A 25,367-nucleotide genomic window follows, 5' to 3' on the forward strand; every position below is an offset into this window, starting at 1 on the left:
TGAAGGAATTTGCAGAGCTTCATTTGTTATTTGGTCTCCAGGGAAACGAGCTTGTAAAGCAGGCGCTTGTTCCTGGACGTCTACTACAGGTTTGTTTAGAACATACCTCCAGTCGATAACGAGAAGAACCCCTCATTTTCGCGCAAACCTCATATTCGTTTTATTCAGCGCATTTTCAAATAAACCAATATGTCTCCGTTTGTTATTTTACCTACAAACCGGGAAAGACAGTGTTACTTTTGAACTATTGTAACTTATTATGACGTCTGTGGAATTTAGAACTCATCATAAGTCAAAAACCCGCGGAAATCCGGATATTATTAATCAATGGCAGACGAACGGAAGTCACTACAATCAGTCGCTGTCGGATGCATCGGCCTTCGACTGCACAGAAACCAGATTCAGTGCATGGACGCCTGTAACAAATAAAGCATGTAATCAACAGGTCAGGAAAAAGTCATTTTTGGTAATATATGTATTATTTAGATTTAGATTTTTTTGTTTGTTTTTAATGAAGTTACTTTGTATTTGAGTTTTTAATTTTTTTATTTACCATTTTCTTATATACAGTGGGTACGGGAAGTATTCAGACCCCCTTAAATGTTTCACTCTTTGTTATATTACAACCATTGTTATATTGATGGATTGAGTTTTGGGCAAAATTGTGAGTGAGCCCACTCCCTTGGATGAGAAGCAACCCCACACATGAATGGTCTCAGGATGCTTTACTGTTGGCATGACACAGGACTGATGGTAGCGCTCACCTTTTCTTCTCCGGACAAGCCTTTTTCCAGATGCCCCAGGCCCAAACAATCGGAAAGAGGCTTCTTTGGAGAATATGACTTTGCCCCAGTCCTCAGCAGTCCATTCGCCATACTTTTTGCAGAAGATCAATCTGTCCCTGATGTTTTTTTTGGAGAGAAGTGGCTTCTTTGCTGCCCTTCTTGACACCAGGCCATCTTCCGAAAGTCTTGGCCTCACTGTGTGTGCAGATGCGCTCACACCTGCCTGCTGCCATTCCTGAGCAAGCTCTGCACTGGTGCCACTCCGATCCCACAGCTGAATCCTCTTTAGGAGACAATCCTGGCGCTTGCTGGACTTTCTTGGATGCCCTGAAGCCTTCTTAACAAGAATTGAACCTCTTTCCTTGAAATTTTTGATGATCCTATAAATTGTTGATTTAGGTGCAATCTTAGTAGCCACAATATCCTTGCCTGTGAAGCCATTTTTATGCAACGCAATGATGGCTGCATGCATTTCTTTGCAGGTCACCATGGTTAACAATGGAAGAACAATGATTTCAAGCATCACCCTTCTTTTAACATGTCAAGTCTGCCATTCTAACCAAATCAGCCTGACATAATGATCTCCAGCCTTGTGCTCGTCAACATTCTCACCTGAGTTAACAAGACGATTTTTAATGACAGCAATGAAATGCAGTGGAAAGTTTTTTTCGGGATTAGGTTAATTTTCATGGCAAAGAAGGACTATGCAATTCATCTGATCACTCTTCATAACATTCTGGAGTATATGCAAATTGCTATTATAAAAACTTAACAAGCAACTTTTCCAATTTCCAATATTTATGTAATTCTCAAAACTTTTGGCCACGACTGTAGAGTAAAAACTTCAATAAACAGAAAAATATACAGTACAGACCAAATGTTTGGATACACCTTCTCATTCATTTGAATGAGAAGGTGTGTCCAAACTTTTGGTCTGTACTGTATATATATATATATATATATATATATATATATATATATATATAATATGTGGGCAGTGTTGGGGAAAGTTACTTTTAAAAGTAATGCATTACAATATTGAGGTACTCCCTAAACAAGTAACTAATTACGTTACTTAGTTACTTTTTTATGGAAAGTAATGCGTTACGTTACTTCTACGTTACTTTTTTAATCTGGGCAGTGTTTGCTTGCTTGTTTTTAATATAAAAAGTTCTATTTTTGTCAAAATTAAAAGCCTTTTCATACCAAAAGCCTCAGGCTTAGAGAAAAGTAAATTCACGCCTGTACAGTAGACCACTGAAGAAAAAATGTTAACTCTTCAGCAATAAAAAAAAAAGCAAACACATGTTAGATTATCTTGAGTAATTTTGGTTTATTAGTATGGATGAATTGGATCATCTAAGGTCGGCAGCAAAGAAAAAGTCTTTTTCCACAAATTTTGTATGTATGCAAATTGTATAATATCCACATTTCTAGTAATCTGCACTCAATTCTCATATTGTATTTTTAGTTTTGGAATTTTTGTCTTCTCCTCAAATTCCTACACAGTAATATTTAATTTAAAAAGAAGGGTTACTTTGACCGATTTGGATTTTGTTTATGTCTACTTCCTTGTAAATATATTTTTTGCTATTTTATTCAAAGTCTTCAGAGGTAAATAAATATCAGTTACATTTTTAACAATATTTCAAGTGTAATTTATGAGGTTTGTTGTATTTTGAATCCAATTTTTCTTTGTAAAAGGCAAAATGTACTGATTCAAAGTTAGGATTGAATATACATTGAACCAAACACTATCATAACATCTTAGTTGATAATTTAGTGTACTGTATTTTTGACAAAACATACAATAAAGTGACAATAAAGTTTTGGTAGTGACCATATCATATTACAGAATTTCAACGCACATATTAAAACACTACAAAACATTCTAAAATATGAAAACAAACTATAATTATTAAAATTACAATTATAACTGGACTAAAATTTTGTTTATTTCCACCAAATAAAGGTTTTTGTGTTCCCTTTTTGGTCTTGATTGTTACGGTAGTGACAATTTTATGACATAAAAATAAAATGTAAAAATGTGGGGCATTTTTTTTTTTACATAAAGTTTCATGATTTACAAAGAAAATATAAAATAAATAACTATATATATATATATATATATATATATATATATATATATATATATTATTATTTTTTTTTTTAAACAACAACAACAACAATGGAATAAAATGCAAAAATTATTTCAACATCATTTTTATAAGTTGTAATTTAAGAGTTTGTAATTTAAGGTTTGAGACAGCCACCTCCCAAATGAAAGTGCCAAATAAATGATGTTTTTATATATATTAAGCTTACTGATATTTTAAATATGATTGTAGGTTTCAATAGATAATAAAAATATCTTAGTAAAAATCTAAGATTCGAAAACTTACAAGCTTTTAAATGTATTTTTTGGTTGTGGGACAACAGTTTGCACCAATTCTGTAGAATAGCCTATATATGATTTATTTAATATACATAATTTATTTTTATATCAACATTTAATCTGATAAATTTCCAGCTTTTTCAGGAAAGAACAACTCTCATCCTCCATTGGTTTGACCTGTGGACGGAGCGACAAAGAAAAGAATTCATATGTCAGCTGCTGAAAAGATGCTCCAAAACTCAGCTGAAGTAAATCCTCAAATCGTAATTTCTCATCTTGCATGATTCACAAACAAGAACACTTTCTCAGACAATGCATGAGTAGTCAATATCTATTTTTATTATTTCAGGTTCACCAGGGATTGTCTGGCGGAATCAGTCCCCGTCACTCGAATGGACTTCACAGCTGCGCTGCCTCGCTTTCTGTCTCTCTACATCATGTCCTTCCTCAGTCCTCGAGACATCTGCTCTGCAGCACAGGTGTGCTGGCACTGGAGGTTTCTGGCAGAACAGGTACAAAATTAATCAACACAAATGTGACTTTAATTTATTAGATACCAGGATTGTATTACATTTCAGTCTTAATTTAAACATTGTTACCCTGAGTTATCTAAACTAGGGTAAATTCCAGATTGAAAATGACTGCCAGAGATGGCAAAAACAATATTTCATAAGGTTGAAGTCAAAAGTTTTCAAACACCTTGCAGAATCTGCCAGAAATAAGAGGGATCATACAAAATGCATGTTATTTTTTATTTAGTACTGACCTGAATAAGATATTTCACATAAAATATGATTACATATAGTCCACAAGAGAAAATAATAGTTGAATTTATAAAAATGACCCCGTTCAAAAGTTTACATACACTTGATTCTTAATACTGTGTTATTACCTGAATGATCCACAGCTGTTTCCTTTTGTTTAGTGATAGTTGTTCGTGAGTCCCTTGTTTGTCTTGAACAGTTAAACTGACCGCTGTTCTTCAGAAAAATCCTTCAGGTCCCACAAATTCTTTGGTTTTTCAGCATTTTTGTGAATGTGATACCCTTTCCTACATTGTATGATTTTGAGATCCATCTTTTCACACTGAGGACAACTAAGGGACTCATATGCAACTATTAAAGAAGGTTCAAATGCTCACTGATGCTCCAGAAAGAAACACAATGCATTAAGAGGTGGGGGGTGAAAGATTAGGGTAAATGTAACTTATTTTGTCTTCTGGGAAACGTGTCTTCTGTAGCTTCTAAAGGGCCGTACTAAATAAAAAAATAAAAAAAGAGATTTATGCAAAATAAGAGAAATGTACACATCTTCATTCTGTTCAAAAGTTTACACCCCCTGGGTCTTAATACGTAGTTTTTCCTTCTGGAGCATCAGTTAGCGTTTGAACCTTCTGTAATAGTTGCATAACGGGTAATTTTTATAAACTCTTATTCTCTCTTGTGGACTATGTAAATGTATTTTATGTGAAATATCTTTTTCAGGTCAGTACTAAATAAAACAATGCATGCATTTATAAAAAATTACATTTTGTATAATAATTAAATTGTTAACACTTTGCAGATTCTGCAAGATGTATGTAAACTTTTGACTGTTTACTCACCCAAAGTATGATCTCTATGTGATTCTCTAGGACTGTCTGTGGTCTCCAAAGTGTATCCGCCTTGGCTGGTTTCTTCCCTACACCCCATCAGATCATGAGTATGGGGCATGGAAAAGACATTATGTGGCTTGTACTGCCAGTTTAGATATTCTGACTCCACGGGAAGCAGCAGGTGTCTATGGTACATTGAATGAGAGTTTGACAGCTCCAGAGGAGCAACAGGATAGATGGAGAGAACACAAGATAAGACAATCTATCAGACAGAAAGTAGCAGAGCATAAAAGTGAGTGCCAGGGCTTCCAGTATGAGGATAAAGAGTTTTAATTAATATAGTTGGCTGATGTTCTGTCCCTCATATTCCCATCTGATGTTTTCAGAGGCTGCTTTGAAGACCAGGAGGGCATGGTTAAACACCAGTAAATTGGGCACATCATTTACTGGAACCATTCAAAAGCCACTGAGTCTCACTGCTGCTCTTGTTCAACTGGGGGTGAGACAATAACAATACAAGTTTACAGCAAAAGCTTAAATCAAGATGCATAACAGTACTATTTCTTACGTTTTTCTAATGTAGGACAATTGTCGATTGGAAAATTCACTCTCTAGTGTGGAAATAAGAGAACCACGGCTTAGTTTAAGTATGAGTAATACTCTTGAGAGCACAGGTGCCACCAGTTTATTGAGAACTATGAGGTCAGTAATAGCAACATTGGTGAATATCTCTTGCATCATATTGTAATTCATCGCACAGCAATAATGGAAAAATAATTCCCTTACAGTTCACTCTTCAACCAACCAGTCAAGTCTTCCTATAGTCCTCTTCCTCATTTCCTGATCATATCATCCAAAGTTCCTGGATATGAAGTAAGATGTTCAAGTACATCTCCTTTTGAATGATACATTGAATGAAAATCTCAACTTCATATTTCTAGCTCCTGCTGGCTGCGGTGCAAGTGTCTGTGATGGTTTTACCGTATGACTCAGAAGGAATGACCTTGGAGGCTTTGCTTTCTTTGGCGGAAAAGGTGATCCGTGGCAGGATGGTGCAAAGTGTCGGCATTCTGGTGACAGGAAGCGCAGAAGAGATAACTCTCACAGATGGTAATTTCCCTAATTAATTCAATAGGATATGGAATAGATTTACTTTATGCGGGCAGATTTTATAAGCATATAAAACACGCAGCTGCTGTCAAGTGTATGCCGAATATTTGAATTACTTCAATAAATTGCAATACAAAAGTAGCTGTAAATGATGAACATGTCAACATAACAAACAAATCATCCTTGCTAAATTATCCATATCTATAGTTTATGCACTGGGGACCTGATTATAGCACTTAAACATGGAAAGATTTGCATGTTATGTCCCCTTTAAATCTCTGTAATAATCACATCCTACAGATTATATAAGTATTATCTACATTGTCTTTTATTCAGGACTGAGCATTAATGAGAAGACAGTGCTGAATCCGTGTGTGAGGGAGTTCTGGGAGAATCTGTGTGGTTGGGTAGTTCCTGCTTCAGAAGGAGGGAGTCTGAACATCTTTGCTCCCCTTGCAGCTTCTGGTAGAGTTTGTCTGTTTTGTCCCAATGGCATTTTGTCCCATGTTATATTTACTGTAGGTCTATGTTATTCAGGAGTTGTTCTGTATTGATTGTTTAGGTTCAGGGATGGATATGATGAGGAAGTTGTCCATTTTGACGGGTCTGAGTGTCAGAGCTCCTACCGGGATCTGTACAGGCTCCTACCAGCACAGTGAGTTGCAGAAAAATCTAGAAAAAGAAGAATTACACTACCATTCAAAAGATTTTTAATGCTTTTTTAAAAAGTCACTTTTGCTCACCAAGCCTGCCAAGTGATTTCAAAGCTGAATTTTTAGCATCATTACTCCAGTCACATGATCCTTCAGAAATTAATCTAATATTTTGATTTGCTGCTCAAAAAACATTTATAATTATTAATATGCTAAAAACAGTCATAGAATAGAATAGAAGGTTCAGAAAAACAGCATTTATCTGAAATAGAAATCTTTTGTAACATCTTTACCATCACTTTTGAGCAATTTAAAGCATCCTTGCTAAATAAAAGTATTAATTCTATAATGTTACAAAAGCTTTTTATTTTGGATAAATGCTGATCTTTGGATCTTTCTATTCATCAAAGAATCCTGAAAAAAATGTACTCAACTGTTTTAAATGTTGATAATAATAATAAAAATGTTTCTTGAACAGCAAATCAGCATATTAAAATGATTTCTGAAGAATCATGTGACACTAAAGAGCTGAAAATTTAGCATTGATCACAGGAATAAATTACATTTTAAAATATATTCAAATAGAAAACAGTTATTTCATACAGTAAAATATTTCAAAATGTTACTGTTTTTGCTGTACTTTGGATCAAATAAATGCAGGCTTGGTGAGCAAAAGAGACTTCGTTGAAAACTTTTGACGGGTAGTGTATGTACTGACCAAATTTTTTTTATAAAAACGTATATATATAAATAAATAAATAAATAAATAAAATAATAATGATTACATATACATTCAATATATTTCTGTACAGATATTGTTTCTCATAATAAACAATAATTTCTCATACAAAATAATAAGGAATAATAATTCTTATTAAATAATTATAATTATGTAACCTTTTTAATTTTAAATGTTTAAATGTTTTTTTAAGATTATTAGAAAAAATTAAATATTAAATACATTAAAAACATTAAATATTTTATAATCTATCTTTATATATCATAAAATAATATTGATTAAAAAAAATCATATTACTAACATCTCTTGATTATACATAAATTGTTAAAGGAATAGTTCACTTTCAGAACAAAATTTAACAGATAATGGTCTCACCCCCTTGTCATCCAAGATGTTCATGTCTTTCTTTCTTCAGTCATAAAGAAATTATGTTTTATGTAAGTAAAACATTTCAGGATTTCTCTTCATATAATGGACTTCTATGGTGCCCCCGAGTTTGAACTTCCAAAATGCAGCTTCAAAGGGCTCTAAACAATCACAGCCGAGGAAAGAAGAGACTTATCTAGCAAAACGCTGGGTTATTTTCTAAAAAGGGAATTTTGGAAGTTCAAACTCGGGGGCACCATAGAAGTCCATTATATGGAGAGAAATCCTAAAATGTTTTCCTCAAAAAACACCATTTCTTTACGACTGAAGAAAGAAAGACATGAACATCTTGGATGACAAGTACATTTAGGGCTGGGCGATATGGCTGAAAACTATATCACGATATCAGTGTTTCATATCGGTCGATATCGATAATTATTGATATTTTTATGACCCATTTAAAATAAGGACCAGGAGAAAAATATATTACACTCAAGCATTTTTATTTTAAACTTAACCTGCCTCTGATCATAATCCCCTCAGTTATTAAGACAGAAATGTCAACAACCATGGAAAACTCAAATAATTAAAATGTAAACAAAGTCTAAAGTCACAATATACACCTAATTATCTCTTAATCCTCAATTCAAACCCCATTCATTGTCGATGAAGTGAATGGTCAAGCTAATGTATGGCCCAGAAGTACGGCTGGACCACAGGTCAGAGGTTGTTGCAAAGTACAACACAATCTTTTCTCTTGTGTCTTCTTCACAAACAATTACAATCTTTTTTTTTTTTTTCAGAAATTCTTGTTTTAATTTTTCTGATAATCAAATGAAAGCAAAATCAGATTTATTTTTAAAAATAAAAATAAATGGAGCTTTACTTTTTAAAATTAATGCATAGAAGAAAAATTATATTCAGTTAAAAAAAGGTTTAATAATAACAGTATTTTTTCAACAATTAAGTGGTGACTCTATATTTTATTTTTTATCATATTGTTCTGTTACATGTTAAACCGTACTTTTATTTTGACAGGTTGTCGTGAAGTTTCAGTGTGTAATACAGAATGAATGATGCTAGTTTAACTAATGAAACGGTAAAATTGACCAAAAGTGACAATAACAGCAGCTTTGGAGATGTATTATGGAGTTTTTTCTGTTCATGTTAGATGCAAAGGCCAAAAATTAGCGGGAGCGTCACGTGTGCAGTATGCGTGTAGTGAAAATAAAACGCGTCTCCTCAATTCATTCATATAGAGGCAAACGGAACATGCAGGATTCTTATTGAAAAGGTGTTTTTGCATTTCAGTTTTCACAGACACTAGTCCATATCGCGATCTGAATTAATTAACAGACAAACTTTTGATTTATTTGTCCGAAAATCGACGAATTCCGCGGCATTCCGCCCTATAGTAAAATCCGTTTTTATGAATGGAGTCCGCGATCCCGTCTGTGAGGAGACATTGTAAACGCGCGATCATGTAGAGACAGAAATCAAATGCCGTCGTGTAAATCAGATAAATAACATAAGGCTATTTAGTTTGTTTAATACAACAACATGGACCCGTTCTGTATGAAAGATAACCTTAACTTCTATTGTGATCTGGCGCTATGAACTGAACGTTAAAGGGGGGCTGGGCAGGCCGACCAAGAATACAAAATATCGAACGTTTTATCGAACACATTTTTTATTGATATCGATCTCTTGTCTATCGCGATATATATCGTTATCGTTTTATCGCCCAGCCCTAAGTACATTATCTGTAAATTTTTGTTCTGAAAATTAAGTTTCACATGTTTTGAAAGCAGCAGTTTCTTGCATTTCTGCTAGTTCTCAGTGAATGGTCTGGGTCTGGTGAGTTTCCTCCATTGGTGTACCTACATGAGACCCTTCTTCTGAGCTGGTGCAGACAAGCTGAATGGATAGAGGAAGCCTGTAAGCATCTACGGAAACAGCTGGGGCCACAGCTGCACTTTATGTGTCAAGAGATCAGAAGCCGCATCCTGGGCAAGTCAGAAATGAAAACATAGTCTTGTGCAGTTACGTCATCTACATACCTTATATATACCCTAATACCATATTCTTGGTTTGTCTGGCCTTTCCAGGTCTCTTCCTCTGGGATCAAATAAAGATGCCTGTCATTTCCCTTAAATCAGAGGTCATGCGGTGTTTGGTTCATGGCCTCGTGGTACTGATGAATGAGACTCCGGTAAGCAAGAACATTTTGTTCTAGTAAATCTCAGATTATCTCGTGGCATTATACTAAATCTGCTTCACTGTCATGCTGTAGGATGATCCCTTAGACTTCTTGGGACACTTTCTACTGAAGTCATCAGTCAACAGTGGTTTGAAGAATAACGACCCACTGTTTCTTACAGAAAGTGCTTCCATTAGCAACCTACATCTGGAATCTCCAAAGGTTAATGCTAATGTTTGTTTTAGATCATTCAGTTGCTTTACCAAATGCTTTCACTGCTTAAAAGTGTGTCTATTATGTTAGGGTTTGTTAAGTGATGCAGACAGACGCAGTGCTGTGTGCAAAGAACTTTTAAATAGTGAGAAAACATACATGAGGCAACTTCAAGCAGTGGCCACAGTGTACTACACTCCTCTCAGAGCGGCACTGGACTCTAACCGAGCCATCATCAGCTCAGTCAGTCTCATTACCATCTTCTGCCCTCTGCTGGACATTTTGGAGACAAACAGGTAAAATACTTCCATTGTTTCGACATACAGTTAAGCCCGAAATTATTCATACCCCTGGCAAATTCTGACTTAAAGTTACTTTTATTTAACCAGCAAGTTTTTTTTTTTTTTTTGACTAGAAATGACACAGACGTCTCCCAGAAATAATAAGACGATGTACAAGAGGCTTTATTGTGGAAAAAATTTATTACTCATCTTTTATTTACATTTGAACAAAAAGTGGCATGTCCAAAATTATTCATACCTTTCTCAATAATCAATAGAAAAGCTTTTTTTTTTTTTTGGCTATTACAGCAATCAAACGCTTCCAGCTTTTTGCATGTCTCCACTGGTATTTTTGCCCATTCATCTTTAGCGATGAGCTCCAACTCTTTCAGGTTAGAGGGTCTCCTTGCCATCACCCTGATCTTTAGCTCCCTCCACAGATTCTCAATTGGATTTAAGTCCGGACTCTGGCTGGGCCACTGCAAAACGTTAGTGTTTTTGTCTGCTAACCATTTCTTCACCACTTTTGCTGTGTGTTTTGGCTTCGTGCTGAAATGTCCACTGGTGCCCAAGGCCAAATTTCTCAAATTTTGATGTATTGCTCCTTTTTCATGGTGCCGTTTACTGTGATTAGGTTCCCTGGTCCGCCGACTGAAAAACACCCCCAAAACATTAGGTTACCACCATCATGTTTGACAGTGGGGATGGTGTTCTTAGGGTTGAAGGCTTCTCCTTTTTTATGCCAAATAAAGGCTACATCATTGTGGCCAAACAATTCAATTTTTGTTTCATCTGACCATAAAACAGAAGAACAGAAGTCTTTTTCTTTGTCCAGATGAGCGTTTGCAAAGGCCAAGCGGGCTTTTGTGTACCTTATCTGGAGAAGTGATGTCCTCCTTGGTCTGCGTTCGTGGAACCCAGGGGTGTGCAGTGTCTGTTGGACTGTCTGCCTTGAGATGTTGCCACCAGCAGAGCCCAGATTCATCAGGATGGCCTTGGTGGTGATCCTTGGATTCTTTTTTACCTCTCTCGCTATCCTCCTGACCAGCACAGGTGTCACTTTTGGTTTCCGACCACGTCCTCTGAGATTTTTCACAGTGCGGAACGTCTTGTATTTTTTTAATAATACTTTGCTCTGTAGCCACTGGAACTTCAAAACATTTAAATATGGTCTTATAGCCCTGTCCTGACTTGTGGGCAGCCACAATGCGCAGCCGCAGGTCCTCAGTGAGCTCCTTTGTCTTAGCCATGACTGTCCACAAACCAACAGCAGAGAGCTTCCGTTTTTCACCTGTTGAGTTGATTAAAACAGCTGTTCCCAATGAATCAGAGTAATTAGGATGCTTTAGAACAGCTTGAACTATTTGGAATGGTATAGAACTTTGGATTTTTCCATAGACTGTAACAGTTTGCAAAGGGTATGAATCATTTTGGACATGCCACTTTTTGTTCAAATGTAAATAAAAGCTGTAAAATATATTTTTTTTCCACAATGATGCCTCTTGTACAGGAATATTGTCCTATTCTAACAAACCATACATCAATGGAAAGCTTACCTATTCAGCATAAATCTCAATTTAAAAAAGTGACCCTTATGACTAGTTCTGTGGTCCAGGGTCACATATAGTTTTTTGTTTCTGTTACTTTCTCATTTCTCTTGGACTCTGCTCTTTACAGTGTTTTTCTGAAGGAGCTGAATGAGAGGTGTGAGGAGTGGGGTCCGCTGCAGTGTGTGGGGGATGTTTGTGTCAAGTTCTGCACCAAGTTACGGGTCTACACTAACTTTTTCAACAACTATCCGACCATTCTCAGAACTATAGACAAGGTATGTTAATGTACAATATTTCCTAGGATCATAACTTGTCATTATACATCATAAAGTCAGTTCATACATAGTTTAATTTCTAAATAAAAATACATTTTGACATATTTTTTGTTAAAACTGATCAAATAATGAACATTTTATCTGAGGAAAGTCTCATTAAAGTTCACTTCCAGAACCAAAATTTAAAGATAATTTACTCACCCCCTTGTCATCTTGTCATCAAGATGTTTATGTCTTTCTTTATTCAGTCGTAAAGAATTTTTTTTAAGGTAACATTTCTCTCCATATAGTGAACTTCTATGGTGCCCCCGAGTTTGAACTTCCAAAATGCAGCTTCAAAGGGCTCTAAATGATCCCAGCTGAGAAAGAAGGGTCTTATCTAGTGAAGTGATCGGTCATTTAAAAAAAATTAATATACTTTTTAACCTCAAATGCTCGTCATGTTTAGCTCTGTGTGTACTCTGTATATTCCAGTTCCAGACAGTTAGGGTATTTCGCTCCCATCTCATTTTTTCCTCCAACTTCAAAATCGTCCCACATCGCTGTTTGACCTTTTTTTTTCTTCCTCGGCTGAGATCGTTCAGAGCCTTTTGAAGCTGCAGTTAAACTGCATTTTAGAAGAACTCGCAGGCACCATACAAGTCTACCATATGGAAAGAAATACCAAAATGTTAAAAAAATAAATAAATAAAGCCTTGGTGAGCATAAAAGACTTATTTTTTTTTTATCTTTTAATACTTGTGGTGTTAACACTTTTGTAAATTATTTTATACTGAATCACTTGATTATCTGTTACATAATTTTGTATGTTTTGTAGTACCGTGAGATGCTTCCTGTATTCCGCAGCTTTCTGAAGAGACACGACCGGACTGTTGCTACCAGAATGCTGAGGTACAGTAAAAAATGACTGCTCTGGTAGTTTTCTGATAAATGACAAAGAGCAACTCTAACACAGCAATTGTACATCCAGTCTCCAGGAGCTGTTTCTCACACCATCTGCACGAGTAGAGGAGTATGTGACTTTGCTTCAGGCATTAACGCTACACACACCGTCTGAGCACCCGGACTACACACAGTTATCATCTGCTCTCAACTCATTGCTAACTTACAGAGGCTTCATCCACAAGGTGTGTTCCAAAAATGTGCTCAGTGACCCTGGACCACAAAACCAGTCATAAGGGTCATTTTTTTTTTTAAATTTAGATTTATATGTTGTTTGAAAGCAGCTTTACATTGATGTTTGTTAGGATAGGAATATTTGGAATCTGAGGGTGCAAAAAAGCAAAAAATGGAAAAAATTGCCTTTTAAAGTTGTCCAAATGAAGTTCTTAGCAATGCATATTACTAATCAAAAATTCAGTTTTGATATATTTATCGTAGGAAATTTACAAAATATCTTCAAATCTATAATTTTCAGCTATGTATTTTTGGCTATTGTTACAAATATACCTGTGAAAATGAAAATGTTATGTTTATCTGCTTACCCCCAGGGCATCCAAGATGTAGGTGACTTTGTTTCTTCAGTAGAACACAAACAAAGATTTTTAACTCAAACTGTTGCAGTCTGTCAGTCATATAATGGCTGTCAATGGGCTCCACGACTTTGAGAGTCAAAAAAACATACACAGATAAAACGCTCTGGCATAGTAAGCGCATGCGCAAAAAGCAATCTGTCGCACATATTATGTACACAGTGCAACGAGACAGCTACTCAAAATGGTAATTATTTGTTCTTATTATGATTGTTGCAACCAATTAAAAAATAAAAGATTATTTTGCTTGCACAAACTCATTTGGGAGTGTTCTTTTCACCGACTCCCATCTTTTGAGCCTGATCGACTGAAGTTATGGTTGCTTGCTTTTCGTCACACGCCGGCTGTTGTGAACGCGCTCAGGACAGTTGGACATTGCGGTGGATCAGAGGTAAAAAATTATATAAATACTGTTCGGTTTCTTGCAGAGACCAATTGTTTGGTGTCTTAAGTCCTCAATGTATCGTCACGAGTCGCAGGGTTTAATTTGGTTTTGTCTGTGTATGTTTCTTTGACTCTCAAACCCATGGAGCCCATTCACTGCCATTACATGACTGACAGACTGCACCGCTTTGAGTTAAAAATCTTTGCTTGTGTTTTACTCAAAGAAACAAAGTCACCTACATCTTGGATGCTCTGGGGGTAAGCAGATAAACATTAAATTTTCATTTTTGGGTAAACTATTCCTTTTAGACTGGTTTTGTGGTCCAGGGAGACAGATATGAACATGTATGTGTGTTTACCTTAATTCAAGACTGGGCTTTGCTATTCATTCCTAGTTGAAAAACAGTCTGGATCGAGACTTGAGAATCATGGAGGCGCAGAACACAATCCAAAGCTGCCCAGTAAGTTGCATAGTCATTGCAACAATCATTTATTTACACAGATCATGTTCTCACAGAGCATTAAAGATCGCATAGTAAGTTTTCTATATTAAAACAACAGAAAAGTCTGTGATGGACAGCCATATGTATTTGCAGTGCACTATGCAGATGTTAGTGTTCATGCACACAGTGTAACATTGTATTTTTGTACTTTCTTTAGAATTTGTTGGAGGAAAGCAGATACTTGATCACCACACAGGATGTGGCGTTACTGAGCTGCCTTAATGGAGACATTGCTGCCTCTCTCAGGTGCTGCCACTGACCTGAGATCAAATGACAGAGAAACAGGAGTCTCTCTGTCTACCTGAAGCCTTAGTCTTATTCAGTTTGTAGATGACTAACAACAGCATAACTTTTTTTGAATTTATAAGAAGCAAATATTTTTTATTAGAGAATAAAAACATGAAGGTTTTCTGAAAATTCTCACCTTCAGGCCATCAAAAGTGTAAATGGGGGATAGTTCATCCAAAAATGAAAATTCTGTCATTAATAACTCACCCTCATGTTATTTCAAAGCTGTAAGACCTTCGTTCATCTTCAGAACATAAATTAAGATATTTTTGATAAAATTCACGAGCTTTTTAACTCTTCGTTGACAGCAACACAACTAAAACAATTTATCACCCAGAAAGGTAGTAAGAACATTGTTAAAATAGTCCATTTGACATTTGTGGTCAACCCTAATTTGATCAAGCTACGAGAAGGTTGAACCACTAATGCCACATGGACTATTTTATCAATGTCCTTACTACCTTTCTGGGCCTTGAACGTGGCAGTTGCGTTTCTGTCTTTACAGGATCAGAAAGCTCTCGGATTTCATCAAAAATATCGTAATTTGTGTTTCGAAGATGAAGGTCTTATGGGTTTGCAATGCATTCACTGCAGGGGATCCTCCAAGTTTCTCCAAACCTGCGAAACAAACTCATCTTAGATGGCCTGAAAGTGAGCATGTATGGTCAATGGTCAATTTTTTTTTCCCTTTATGGAAGCATGTTTACTCAAGCAACCCTACTGATCTGTGATGTGTTTATTCTCTTTTTTTGTCAGGATGTATGAGCATGCAAGTGACCTGGGATTGTTTCTGTTCAATGATGCTCTAGTGCTGACTGAGAGGAGTGTGTCAAACATGCCATTTTCTCTGGCGGTGAACACAACCCACACCTTTCTGGCCTCCGTGGCCCTTCACTGTCTAAAACTCATGGAAATCACAGATACAAAGTGTATGTTTCATTATTACGGCATGGTATATAATGCCATGGTCATGTTTTCTCTCAGATTAGCACTATATACTATGCTAAACTACCAGATTTTTAAAATGCTTTTGAAAGAAGTCTGTTTTGCTCACCAAGGCTGCATTTATTAGATCAAAAATGGCAAATATGAATCTGTTAAGTATAGGCTTATGTCATATTTATTATTATGTTATCTGCCTTATTTTTCCTGTAAGAGCAGATGCAGCCATTTATAAATTTTAAGGGGCTGACTTTAATACTGTGTTGTTACCTGAATAATCCACAGCTGTGTTTTTTTTTTTTTTTTTTGTGATAGTTGTTCATGAGTCCCTTGTTTGTCCTGAACAATAAAACTGCCAGGGCGCATTCTTTTGAAAATAAGGAAGATTTTTCTTATTTTGCCTAAATATATATTTTTTTCATTTAGTATTGCCCTTCAGAAGCTACAGAAGATACTCACATGTTTCCCAGAAGACAAAATAAGTTAAATTTACCCTGATCTGCAAATTCTAAAAGTTTTCACCCCCCGGCCCTTAATGCATCGTGTTTCCTTCTGGAGCATCAGTGAACATTTGAACCTTCTGTAATAGTTGCCTATGAGTCCCTCAGTTGTCCTCAGTGTGAAAAGATGGATCTCAAAATCATACAGTCATTGTTGGAAAGGGTCCAAACACAATTAAGTGCTGAGAAACCAAAGAATTTATGGGACCTGAAGATTTTTTTATGAAGAACAGCAGGCAGTTTAACTGTTCAGGACAAACATGGGATTAAAAAACAAACAAACAAAGCAGGGTCATTTTTATAAATTCAACTACTATTTTGTAAACATCTTTTAGGTATCTTATTCAGGTCAGTACTACATAAAGAGTAATGTATTTTGTATGATCCCTCTTATTTTGGTCAAATAATTAACATTTGGTAGATTCTGCAAGGTGTATGTAAACATTTGACTTCAACTGTACATTTAATCTATCCATAATGTTTTCAGATGTTCAGAACGCTTTTCAGCTGGAGAGCCCAAAGCGGCAGTGGATCTGTGCTACAGACAGAGAAGAGGACAAGATCAGGCTGCTGTCTGCTTTACGCAGTGCTATAAATGCAGCTATAACACGTAACTAAAGATCAACATAGTATTCATCTATGATGAACACTAGATGGTCAAAACAAGTGGCTGTTTTCGATTATGTATGATTAAAGTATCAATTATTGCAATATAAAAGTCTGATTCTGTATTTATACTGGATGATTTTAACATTGTGATTTTTACATTTCGAATATATACGTTACTTTATTGCTGAAACCATCAGAAAAATCATACATGGGGCTAATTTAAATGTTCTTCATATTGTACTTGCACACTTATGAAGTGTATAAAAGCATTTATTTCACACACAATGTACTGTTCTCATACAGTGTATGTTTTACAATTTCGACTGCACTGTGGGACGTCCCACAGCATTTTAGCTATCAATGGGACAATTAAAAAAAAAAAAATACAAAGACAATTAAAAAGGTAAAATCCATCACCATGTTTCATGGTTACATCTTAACTGCAAAATTAGCTGCCACTTACAATTCTTGTAGAATTAAATGACATTTTTTACTAGTACTTGAACTGTTAATCCAATGTATTTAGAGTCTTTTTTACTTCTTTATCAACATCTACACACAATATGTCTCCATTGTAGTGTGCAAAATTGTGGTATCTGCGTAGCCACATGTCAGCTTTAGACGAAAAAAAATATACAAACTATATTAATATGAACCAGAAACCCAACATTTTGTAGTACTAGTACTACTAGTTCATGACTATATGTTTTTTTTTTTTGTGCAAACATATAGATATCCTTTCAAAAGGTTAACAAAATCCTTAACCTCTGGTTATAATTAACATATAAACGGAAAATAATAATCATGTTTACAATAAGATTAGGCTTTGATATAAAAAGTAACAATTATTAAATTATCTATTGCTTGATCTCTTCAACCACCCACACAATTTAAAAAAATCCTATAAACCAAAAGAAAAAGATGAAATATCAGCTGTTTTGATATCCATAAATGATTTTTTTTTTTACTTTAAAGTGCTTAAATCAATCACATCAATTACAAAATAATTAGTATACACCATTCCTTCACTGATTCAACCTAATAAATGTAAGATATTGTAAATATTGTTCTCTTGCATGGAAAAAAAACATAAATTACTAAAGCACGTCAAGGTGGATTGTCAATGTAGAATATGGTCGGATGATGTTTATCTAGTGTAATAAACTCTGTAATAGACAACCTTTGGCCTCCAGAGGGAGTAGGAATTGTCAAATTTCAGAAGGTGCACTCCTTGACCGGGATACTGGTGACTGCCTGCATAAACTTCCTCATGACTGTCACGACGGGAAACAGGAACAACCTCATTTACCAGCGGACATCTGCCTTGCTCCGTCTGCTTCTCTCCTTCAGCTTGTTCTGTGCCTTAAATTGGGAAATAGAATACAATTTAAAATAAATATGATAGAATGATGGATATTTGATTATGTATTTATCTCCTTCTCAAAGACTTACCTTCTTTAGTTTCAGTAGTTTCAGTGCTTGTTGGCACGGTCATGTCCTTCCACTCAAAGTACAGGCCAAAACCGATATCGTAGTCATCGGTGGCAAATTCCCAAAACAGATGTGAGCCATCGTGATTAGTGGGCACCCGTACTGTCAACACTTCCCCTCGGCCCACTGTGATCACAGAGTCCTGATCGTGCAACACCTTTTCCTTAAACTCCTTAATCTGAGGTCGTGTCCACATAGAGGGAGCAATGATAGGTATTTCTGCATTCAAGAAAGAAAGGCAAAAAAAGCAACAATTTTACAATTTTATTTTAATTACTGTAGAATACAACCAGAAACAATAGACACAAAAACATAAATCTTCTATATTGCCTTTAAAATAAAAAAATATATATACATAAAGTACACAATTTTTATACCATCATTTGGTTAAGAATACAGTAACTTAATAACACTGTAAAATATTATGTTCTAAACTGTAACTAAACAACACAGCTGTTTTTTTTTGTTTGTTTGTTTAGTGATAGTTGTTCATGAGTCCCTTGTTTGTCCTGAACAGCTAAACTGCCTGGTTTTCTTTAGAAAAATCCTTCAAGTCCCACACATTTGTTGGTTTTTCAGCATTTTTTGTGTATTTGAACCCTTTCCAACAATGACTGAATGATTTTATGATCCATCTTTTTCACAGTGAGGACAACTGAGGGACTCATATGCAACTATTACACAAGGTTCAAACACTCACTGATGCTTCAGAAGGAAAATTGATGCATTAAAAGCTGGGGGGTGAAAACTTTTTGAATTTGAAGATCAGGGTAAATTTAACTTATTTTGTCTTCTGGGGAACAAGTTCTTCAAGTATCTTCTGTAGCTTCTAAAGGGCAGTACCAAATGATAAAAAATATGATATTTAGGCAAAATAAGAAAAGTGTACACATCTTCATTCGGTTCAAAAGTTTTCACCCCCCGGCTTTTAATGCATAATGTTTGCTTCTAAAGCATCAGTGAGCGCTTGAACCTTCTGTAATAGTTGTATATGAGTACAACTAGTGTGTTGTCCTCAGTGTGAAAAGATCTCAAAATCATACAGTCATTGTTGGAAAGGGTTCAAATACAACAAAATGCTGAAAAGCCAAAGAATTTATGGGACCTGAAGGATTTTTATGAAGAACAGTGGGCAGTTTAACTGTTCAGCACAAACATTTTTATATAGTCACTTGCAAACATACCTCCCGTTTTGCCTTCTACACACAAATGGAAGGATTTTGAGTCTGTCTGTTGTTCCTGGTTCTCTAGTGAATTTGATTGGCTGTTGGGATTGCAGGTGGGTGCAGCTTCATTTGACATAGGAGCAGGAAGAGCTTCTGACGTTTGAGTCACATTTGGGTCCTGCTGCTTCTGCAAAGCCATCTGAAGTCACACAGGAGAATTGTAAAGAGGTTATGACAGATTGTTTTGTATTAGAATAACGTTCCTTTGACCGCAAGAACATATATTCGCAAAAATTATTATTTACAAGCCTCATTCTTACCTTCTGTCTGAAATTATTCGTTTTAAAGGAGAAGCTCACTTTCAGAGCAAAACTTTACAGATAATTTACTTACCCCCTTGTCATCTAAGATGTTCATGTCTTTCTTTCTTCAGTGGTAAAGAAATTATGTTTTTTGAGGGAAACATTTCAGGATTTCTCTCCATGTAGTGGACTTCTATGGTGCCACGAGTTTGAATTTCCAAAATGCAGCTTAAAAGGGCTGAGGCAAAACGATCTAGCAAACTGATCAGTTATTTTCTAAAAAAATGACAATTTATATACTTTTTAACCTCAAAAGCTCATTAAAAAGTATATAAATTGTAAATATTTTCAGTAAAAAAAAAATCAATTGTTTCACTAGAAAAGACCCTTCTTCCTCGGCTGGGATTGTTTAGAGCCCTTTGAAGCTGCATCTAAACTGCATTTTGGAAAGTTTTATACTCAAAAGGCACCATAGAAGTCCACTATATGGAGAGAAATCCTGAAATGTTTTCCTCAAAAAACAATTTCTTTACGACTGAAGAAAGGAAGCAGCTCCTTGAATGCTTTTTGGTAAACGTCATTTCATAGCAACAAGTATCAACGCCTCCCGTGATTGCATATGAATAAGTGTTTTGAAATCATTATCCATATAAACTTACCATTTACAATTCAAGTTTACAATTTCAGTTTGAAATGTAGCTGCTGTCCGATCTAATACAGTTGGCTACTTCATCTTTCAACAAAAGTTTCTGTTTAAACCCTCCTTTACAAAATAATCTGCAGTCAAATTCTCTGAATAAACATAAAATCCTCCGTCGTGATCCAGAACAACATTAAAAATAAACCATTCACCCATTCCTGATGCTGAGGTCCTCTTAATGTACCTATGAAAATGTGCTGTTCAAACCAGACAAATGTAAATGTTTCTTTACTTGTCCTTTTGTCAGGAGTAGCTGTATAGTAACTAGACATCTGTATACCGTATCAAGTATAGATGGTGCCAGTGATTATAATGGGTTTTATTCGCTTTTGACACAACGCAATACAACACTTGTGTCCGGTGTAAACAGGTGTCAGCTGTTGAACACCTGCCATGGCCAATGGTGCGATGATGCAAAAAGATTTTGTGCTGTCTTGCTCTAGAGGCAGTCATACACAAATGTATATACCAAATCTATATTGTGATGTTACATTTACAAAGAGCTCTTATTATGTCAAAATATTAACAATCTATTTCAGAATCTGGTCGTACTCGTACCTGCTGTAAGCGGAGGGCCTGGTGCATGTACTGTTGGTAGTGCTGTTCCTGCAGCTGTCTGATGAGTAACTGCTGCTGCTCTGGATGGTCTGGATACTGCTGTTTGGCATACTGTTGAAACTGCACTGCCGTTTGTGCATTCAGAACAGCCATGATCTGTTGCCTGGAAACATAGACAGTAATACAAAGCTGAATTCCACTGAAACCTAAAATTAAAAATGTATTAAAATTTATTTAAGTTTTGATTTGATATTCTATATGCTAATATATACACAATTCAAAAGTGTGGAATAATATACAGTACCGTTCAAACGTTTTCATGTTTTTTAAAGAAGCCTTTTCTGCTCATCAATGCTGTGTTTATTTGATTAAAATACAGAAAAAAAACAGTAATATTTTGAAATATTAATGCAATTTAAAATAGTGGTTTTCTATTTTAATATACTTAGAATTTAAAATTTATTCCTGTGATACAAAACTGAATTTTCAGCATTTTTTAGAACATGTGATACTTTTTATAGAATTCTTTGATAAATAAATATAATTAAAAGGAACAGAATTCATTTGAAATAAAAATCTTTTGTAACAGTATACATTACATACATCAAAGTTTGGTGTCAGTCATTTTTTTCTTTCTTTGAAAGAAATTAATACTTTTATTCAGCAAGGATGTAAATTGATAAAAAGTGATAGTAAAGACTCAGATTGTTAGTAAATATTTCTATTTTGAATAAGTGTTCTTTTTCACTTTTCATTCATTAAAGAATGCTGAGAAAAGTATCACAGGTTCTAAAAAAATATTAAGCAGCACAACTGTTTCCAACATTGATACAAAAAAATAAATAAAAAAAATCAGCATATTAGAATGATTTCTGAAGGATCGTGTGACACTGAAGACTGGAGTAATGATGCTGATGAAATTTTAGCTTTGCATCACAGAAATAAATTCTATTTTAAAGTTAATTAAAACAGAAAACTGTTATTTTAAATTGCAATAATATGTCATAATATTAGTTTTTTTTCTGTATTTTTTATAAAATAAATGAACTTTAATGAGCATAAGAGACTACTTTAAAAACTTACTGATCCCAATCTTTTGAATAGCAGTGTCTATATACAGTAAAAACAGTAATAATGTAAATTTATTTGAATATATTTTAAAATGTATTCCTGTGATGGCTAAGCTATATTGTCAGAAGCCATTATGCCAGTCTTTAGTGTCCAATGATCCTTTGGAATAATACTAATTTGGTTATTAGTATTATCAATTATTATTATTACTGGTGTTCAATTATTAATAATGGTTCTTACAATTATCAATATTCGAAACAGTCCTTGCTGCTTAATATTTTTTGTGGAAAGTGTGATACTGTACTTTTTCATTAATAAAACAGCAATTATTTGAAGCACTTAATAAAACTATTTGTTGTAACGTTACTGTAACTTTAACATTATCAAGCTGCAAAAAATAATACGTTGTTTTCAACATTGATAATAATAAGCAATGTTTCTAAAGATCCAAATCTGCATATTAAAATGATATCTGAAGGACCATGTGACTCTGAAGATTCAGTTTTGCCATCACAGAAATAAATAATATTTGAAAATATATTAAAATAGAAACTCTTATTTTATTTTGTAATAATATTTCACAATATTAAATGTTTTTGCTGTATTTAATTAATACTGTATATATTCATAACAAATATGTGCGTGTGTATTTATACAACAGTTCTTTCTGGTTCTAGAATCTGAGAATCTGAGCAGAACTCCAACACCCGTTGTCACAAGTTTAACTTTATTTTTAGTATTCTCATAAAAAGTGAAACCATTCGTTGAACCACTAGCACTCACTTTTGCCTCTCTGTCTGTAACCTCTGAACTTCTTCTTTTCTTCTCTGTTCTTCCTCTTTTATCCTCCTCTCTTCTTCTTCTCTGCGTCGTGCTTCTTCTTCCAGCTGCCGCCGCTCCTGCTCTTCTCTCTCCAGCCTGAGACGTTCTTCCTCTTCTCTTCTAAACACAGGCACACACATACAGAATAAATAAGGCTTCATACAAGTCTTAAAAGATATACACTACTTTATAAGAAACTTCAGACAGGAACTAAGACAGAACATACCGTCTCTTCTCTTGTTCTTCCTTCTCAATCTTATGTGACGTCACATACGGTGCAAATAGACTACAACAAGAGTTCAGAAGCTTCACGAAGTCCTCCATGGCATCTTCTTTAGCCATGCTGCCCAGCCGTAGCCATTCTTTCCTGAGAGATGCAGTGACACAAAGTAAATGAAGCATCAATAGACATTGATTGTAGGATTGTGCTATATGGCTTTTAAAGGGGTCATCGGATGCAGAAAAAAAACTTTTACATGTTGTTTGAACATAATGTGTGTTGGTAGTTTGTGTACACAACCACCCTACAATGATAAAAATCCACCCAGTGGTATTTTTTTAATCTTTAAAAGTAATATCCCCTTTTTAAAATCAGTTCACTCTCAGCTTCTTGTCGTTGTGGCGAAACACATTTGATTGACATTAGCGCCTTACCTTAGACCCGCCCTTACCGAGCTGAAACAGTCCGAATACGATTGCCATTGTGTCAGACTCAGGTGCAGAGGAAAACTCTAATTAAGCGATTGAGGTGTTCTGTTGTTGGATGTAATCATGAACATAGCAGTAGTCATTAACTACCGACATCTGAGCCACCGAAGACGCAGAGGTTTAATGTTACTTTCGTTTTTAAATGGAAAGGGCCGATCCCGATCCACATATGCATCTATTTTCGTGCAAATCATTCCTGATGCAGCTTTACCCACAACAGAAGTGAGTATAAGGGTTTGTTATGCATCTTTGCAAATGGCCTTTCTTAATAATGTGCTTGTGGGCAAGTTTCGCCGATAAATGCGGCTAAAGTAAACATAATCCCAGAGAGGGGCGGGGCGAGCAGAGCTCGGTGGCATTTAAAGGGGCCATGTCTTAAAATGAGCTGAAATTTTGCACAGCTGATTTTGACAAGGTAAAAGGGTGTTTTTTACACTACTATTGAGAATTTTTAACCAAAGTATATTAGAGACTTTTCATTAAGACCCTAAAGAATCATATGAACTTGTGGAAAATGGGCATCCGATGACCCCTTTAACAAATAAAGAATAAAACCCACTTTGTAATGCAAAACATGCATACAGAATTTAAAATACTGTATAACACTAGCATTTATAATAGTATAATGGCCTAATAAGCACAAAAAAAGACATTTTCTAGCTTATTCCTCTGTTACCTTCTGTCGTTTCCCAGTACGTCGAAGAACCCAATTTCTGGACATTCTTTTGGATCATAAGGACCAATTGTGATCTGCTTATGTAGTGCAACCAAACGGAGATTTTCTTCATATGTTGGGTTGAAGGCCTTCCCATTCATCTCTAAGTGAGGCAATAACAACATTTAAAGTAACCATTATGGACTCATCTAGGAGAACCTGAAAAATGGAATTTCAGTTCCTGAATGGGTGGAGTTATTATTAGCCTACAGCGTATCTAGACCATCTTTACAATGAATCACAGAAAAGAGACTTTTGTTTTGCTACCAATACATAGACATAACCGCAGGTGTGACGGGACAAAATAAAGTTGTAAACATTTACTGGACAAACAGAAAATGGAAAGTGAAAGTCTAGGCTACTTCAATGTGAGTTCTGTAATTACCTTTAAAGAATTTCAGCGCAAGTTGAAAGAGCTCCTCTAAAGTAAATCCCCAGGTTCTCTCCAAACTCCATGACTTCTGAGGTTCTTCGTGATTCTCACATGATTTGCCGTCTTCCTCAGTGTCGGTCGTGTGAGTTTCGGTGTCAATGCCGTTCTCGCTGGTTTTCTCGACCCTGTCGTTGCCATGTTCTTCTCTGTCAAACTCCATCATGTCAAACTGTCAATACGAGCTGCTGCTACCGCTGCTGCAGTCACAGGTGGCCACGTAGCGCTCAAAACACCTCTCTTCCGTATATTCCCACCGGAAATCCCGGATATTTGTGTTGTTTTCAGCTCATTTAAACAGCGTTCGCTTTTTTACTTACGTCTGTTACTAAGCAGGAAAACCTGATGTGTTCTCCGACGAGTCTTGCATTTGGTTTAATGCTAAAATGTCACTTTGACATGAACATTACCTGTGAGCAGAATGCGCAAGCTGACCTGACTCAAGTCGTATTGCAGCTAGTAAACTGAACCACGTTTTCCTGAGG

At 35.4% G+C, this 25,367-nt stretch overlaps 2 protein-coding genes across 2 annotated transcripts; one reads left to right on the forward strand and one right to left on the reverse strand.

The window, feature by feature from the left end:
- The first annotated feature begins 139 nt into the window (after positions 1-139).
- ect2l (epithelial cell transforming 2 like) lies at positions 140-17,000 on the forward strand. The gene is given in 21 exon segments (XM_073827612.1): positions 140-445; positions 3,316-3,428; positions 3,530-3,692; positions 4,814-5,066; positions 5,161-5,273; positions 5,358-5,476; positions 5,563-5,647; positions 5,716-5,884; positions 6,221-6,349; positions 6,447-6,539; positions 9,476-9,652; positions 9,751-9,854; positions 9,936-10,064; positions 10,146-10,367; positions 11,964-12,161; positions 12,979-13,052; positions 13,132-13,288; positions 14,473-14,538; positions 14,738-14,826; positions 15,625-15,797; positions 16,798-17,000. Coding segments are annotated over 21 exon segments (2,943 nt in total). The 5' UTR covers positions 140-259; the 3' UTR covers positions 16,929-17,000.
- Positions 17,001-17,884: 884 nt separating this feature from the next.
- LOC141295970 (Golgi resident protein GCP60) lies at positions 17,885-25,231 on the reverse strand. Its single transcript, XM_073827255.1, has 8 exons — positions 24,838-25,231; positions 24,414-24,555; positions 23,256-23,396; positions 22,991-23,149; positions 21,137-21,299; positions 19,595-19,775; positions 18,372-18,629; positions 17,885-18,281 (listed from the first exon to the last, which is right to left on the reverse strand). Exons 1-8 carry the CDS (start codon positions 25,046-25,048, stop codon positions 18,067-18,069), a joined length of 1,470 nt encoding a protein of 489 aa, XP_073683356.1. The 5' UTR covers positions 25,049-25,231; the 3' UTR covers positions 17,885-18,066.
- Between the last annotated feature and the right edge of the window lie 136 nt (positions 25,232-25,367).

This window comes from Garra rufa, chromosome 21 (assembly GCF_049309525.1).
Source record: "Garra rufa chromosome 21, GarRuf1.0, whole genome shotgun sequence".
NCBI classification, from domain to species: domain Eukaryota; kingdom Metazoa; phylum Chordata; class Actinopteri; order Cypriniformes; family Cyprinidae; genus Garra; species Garra rufa.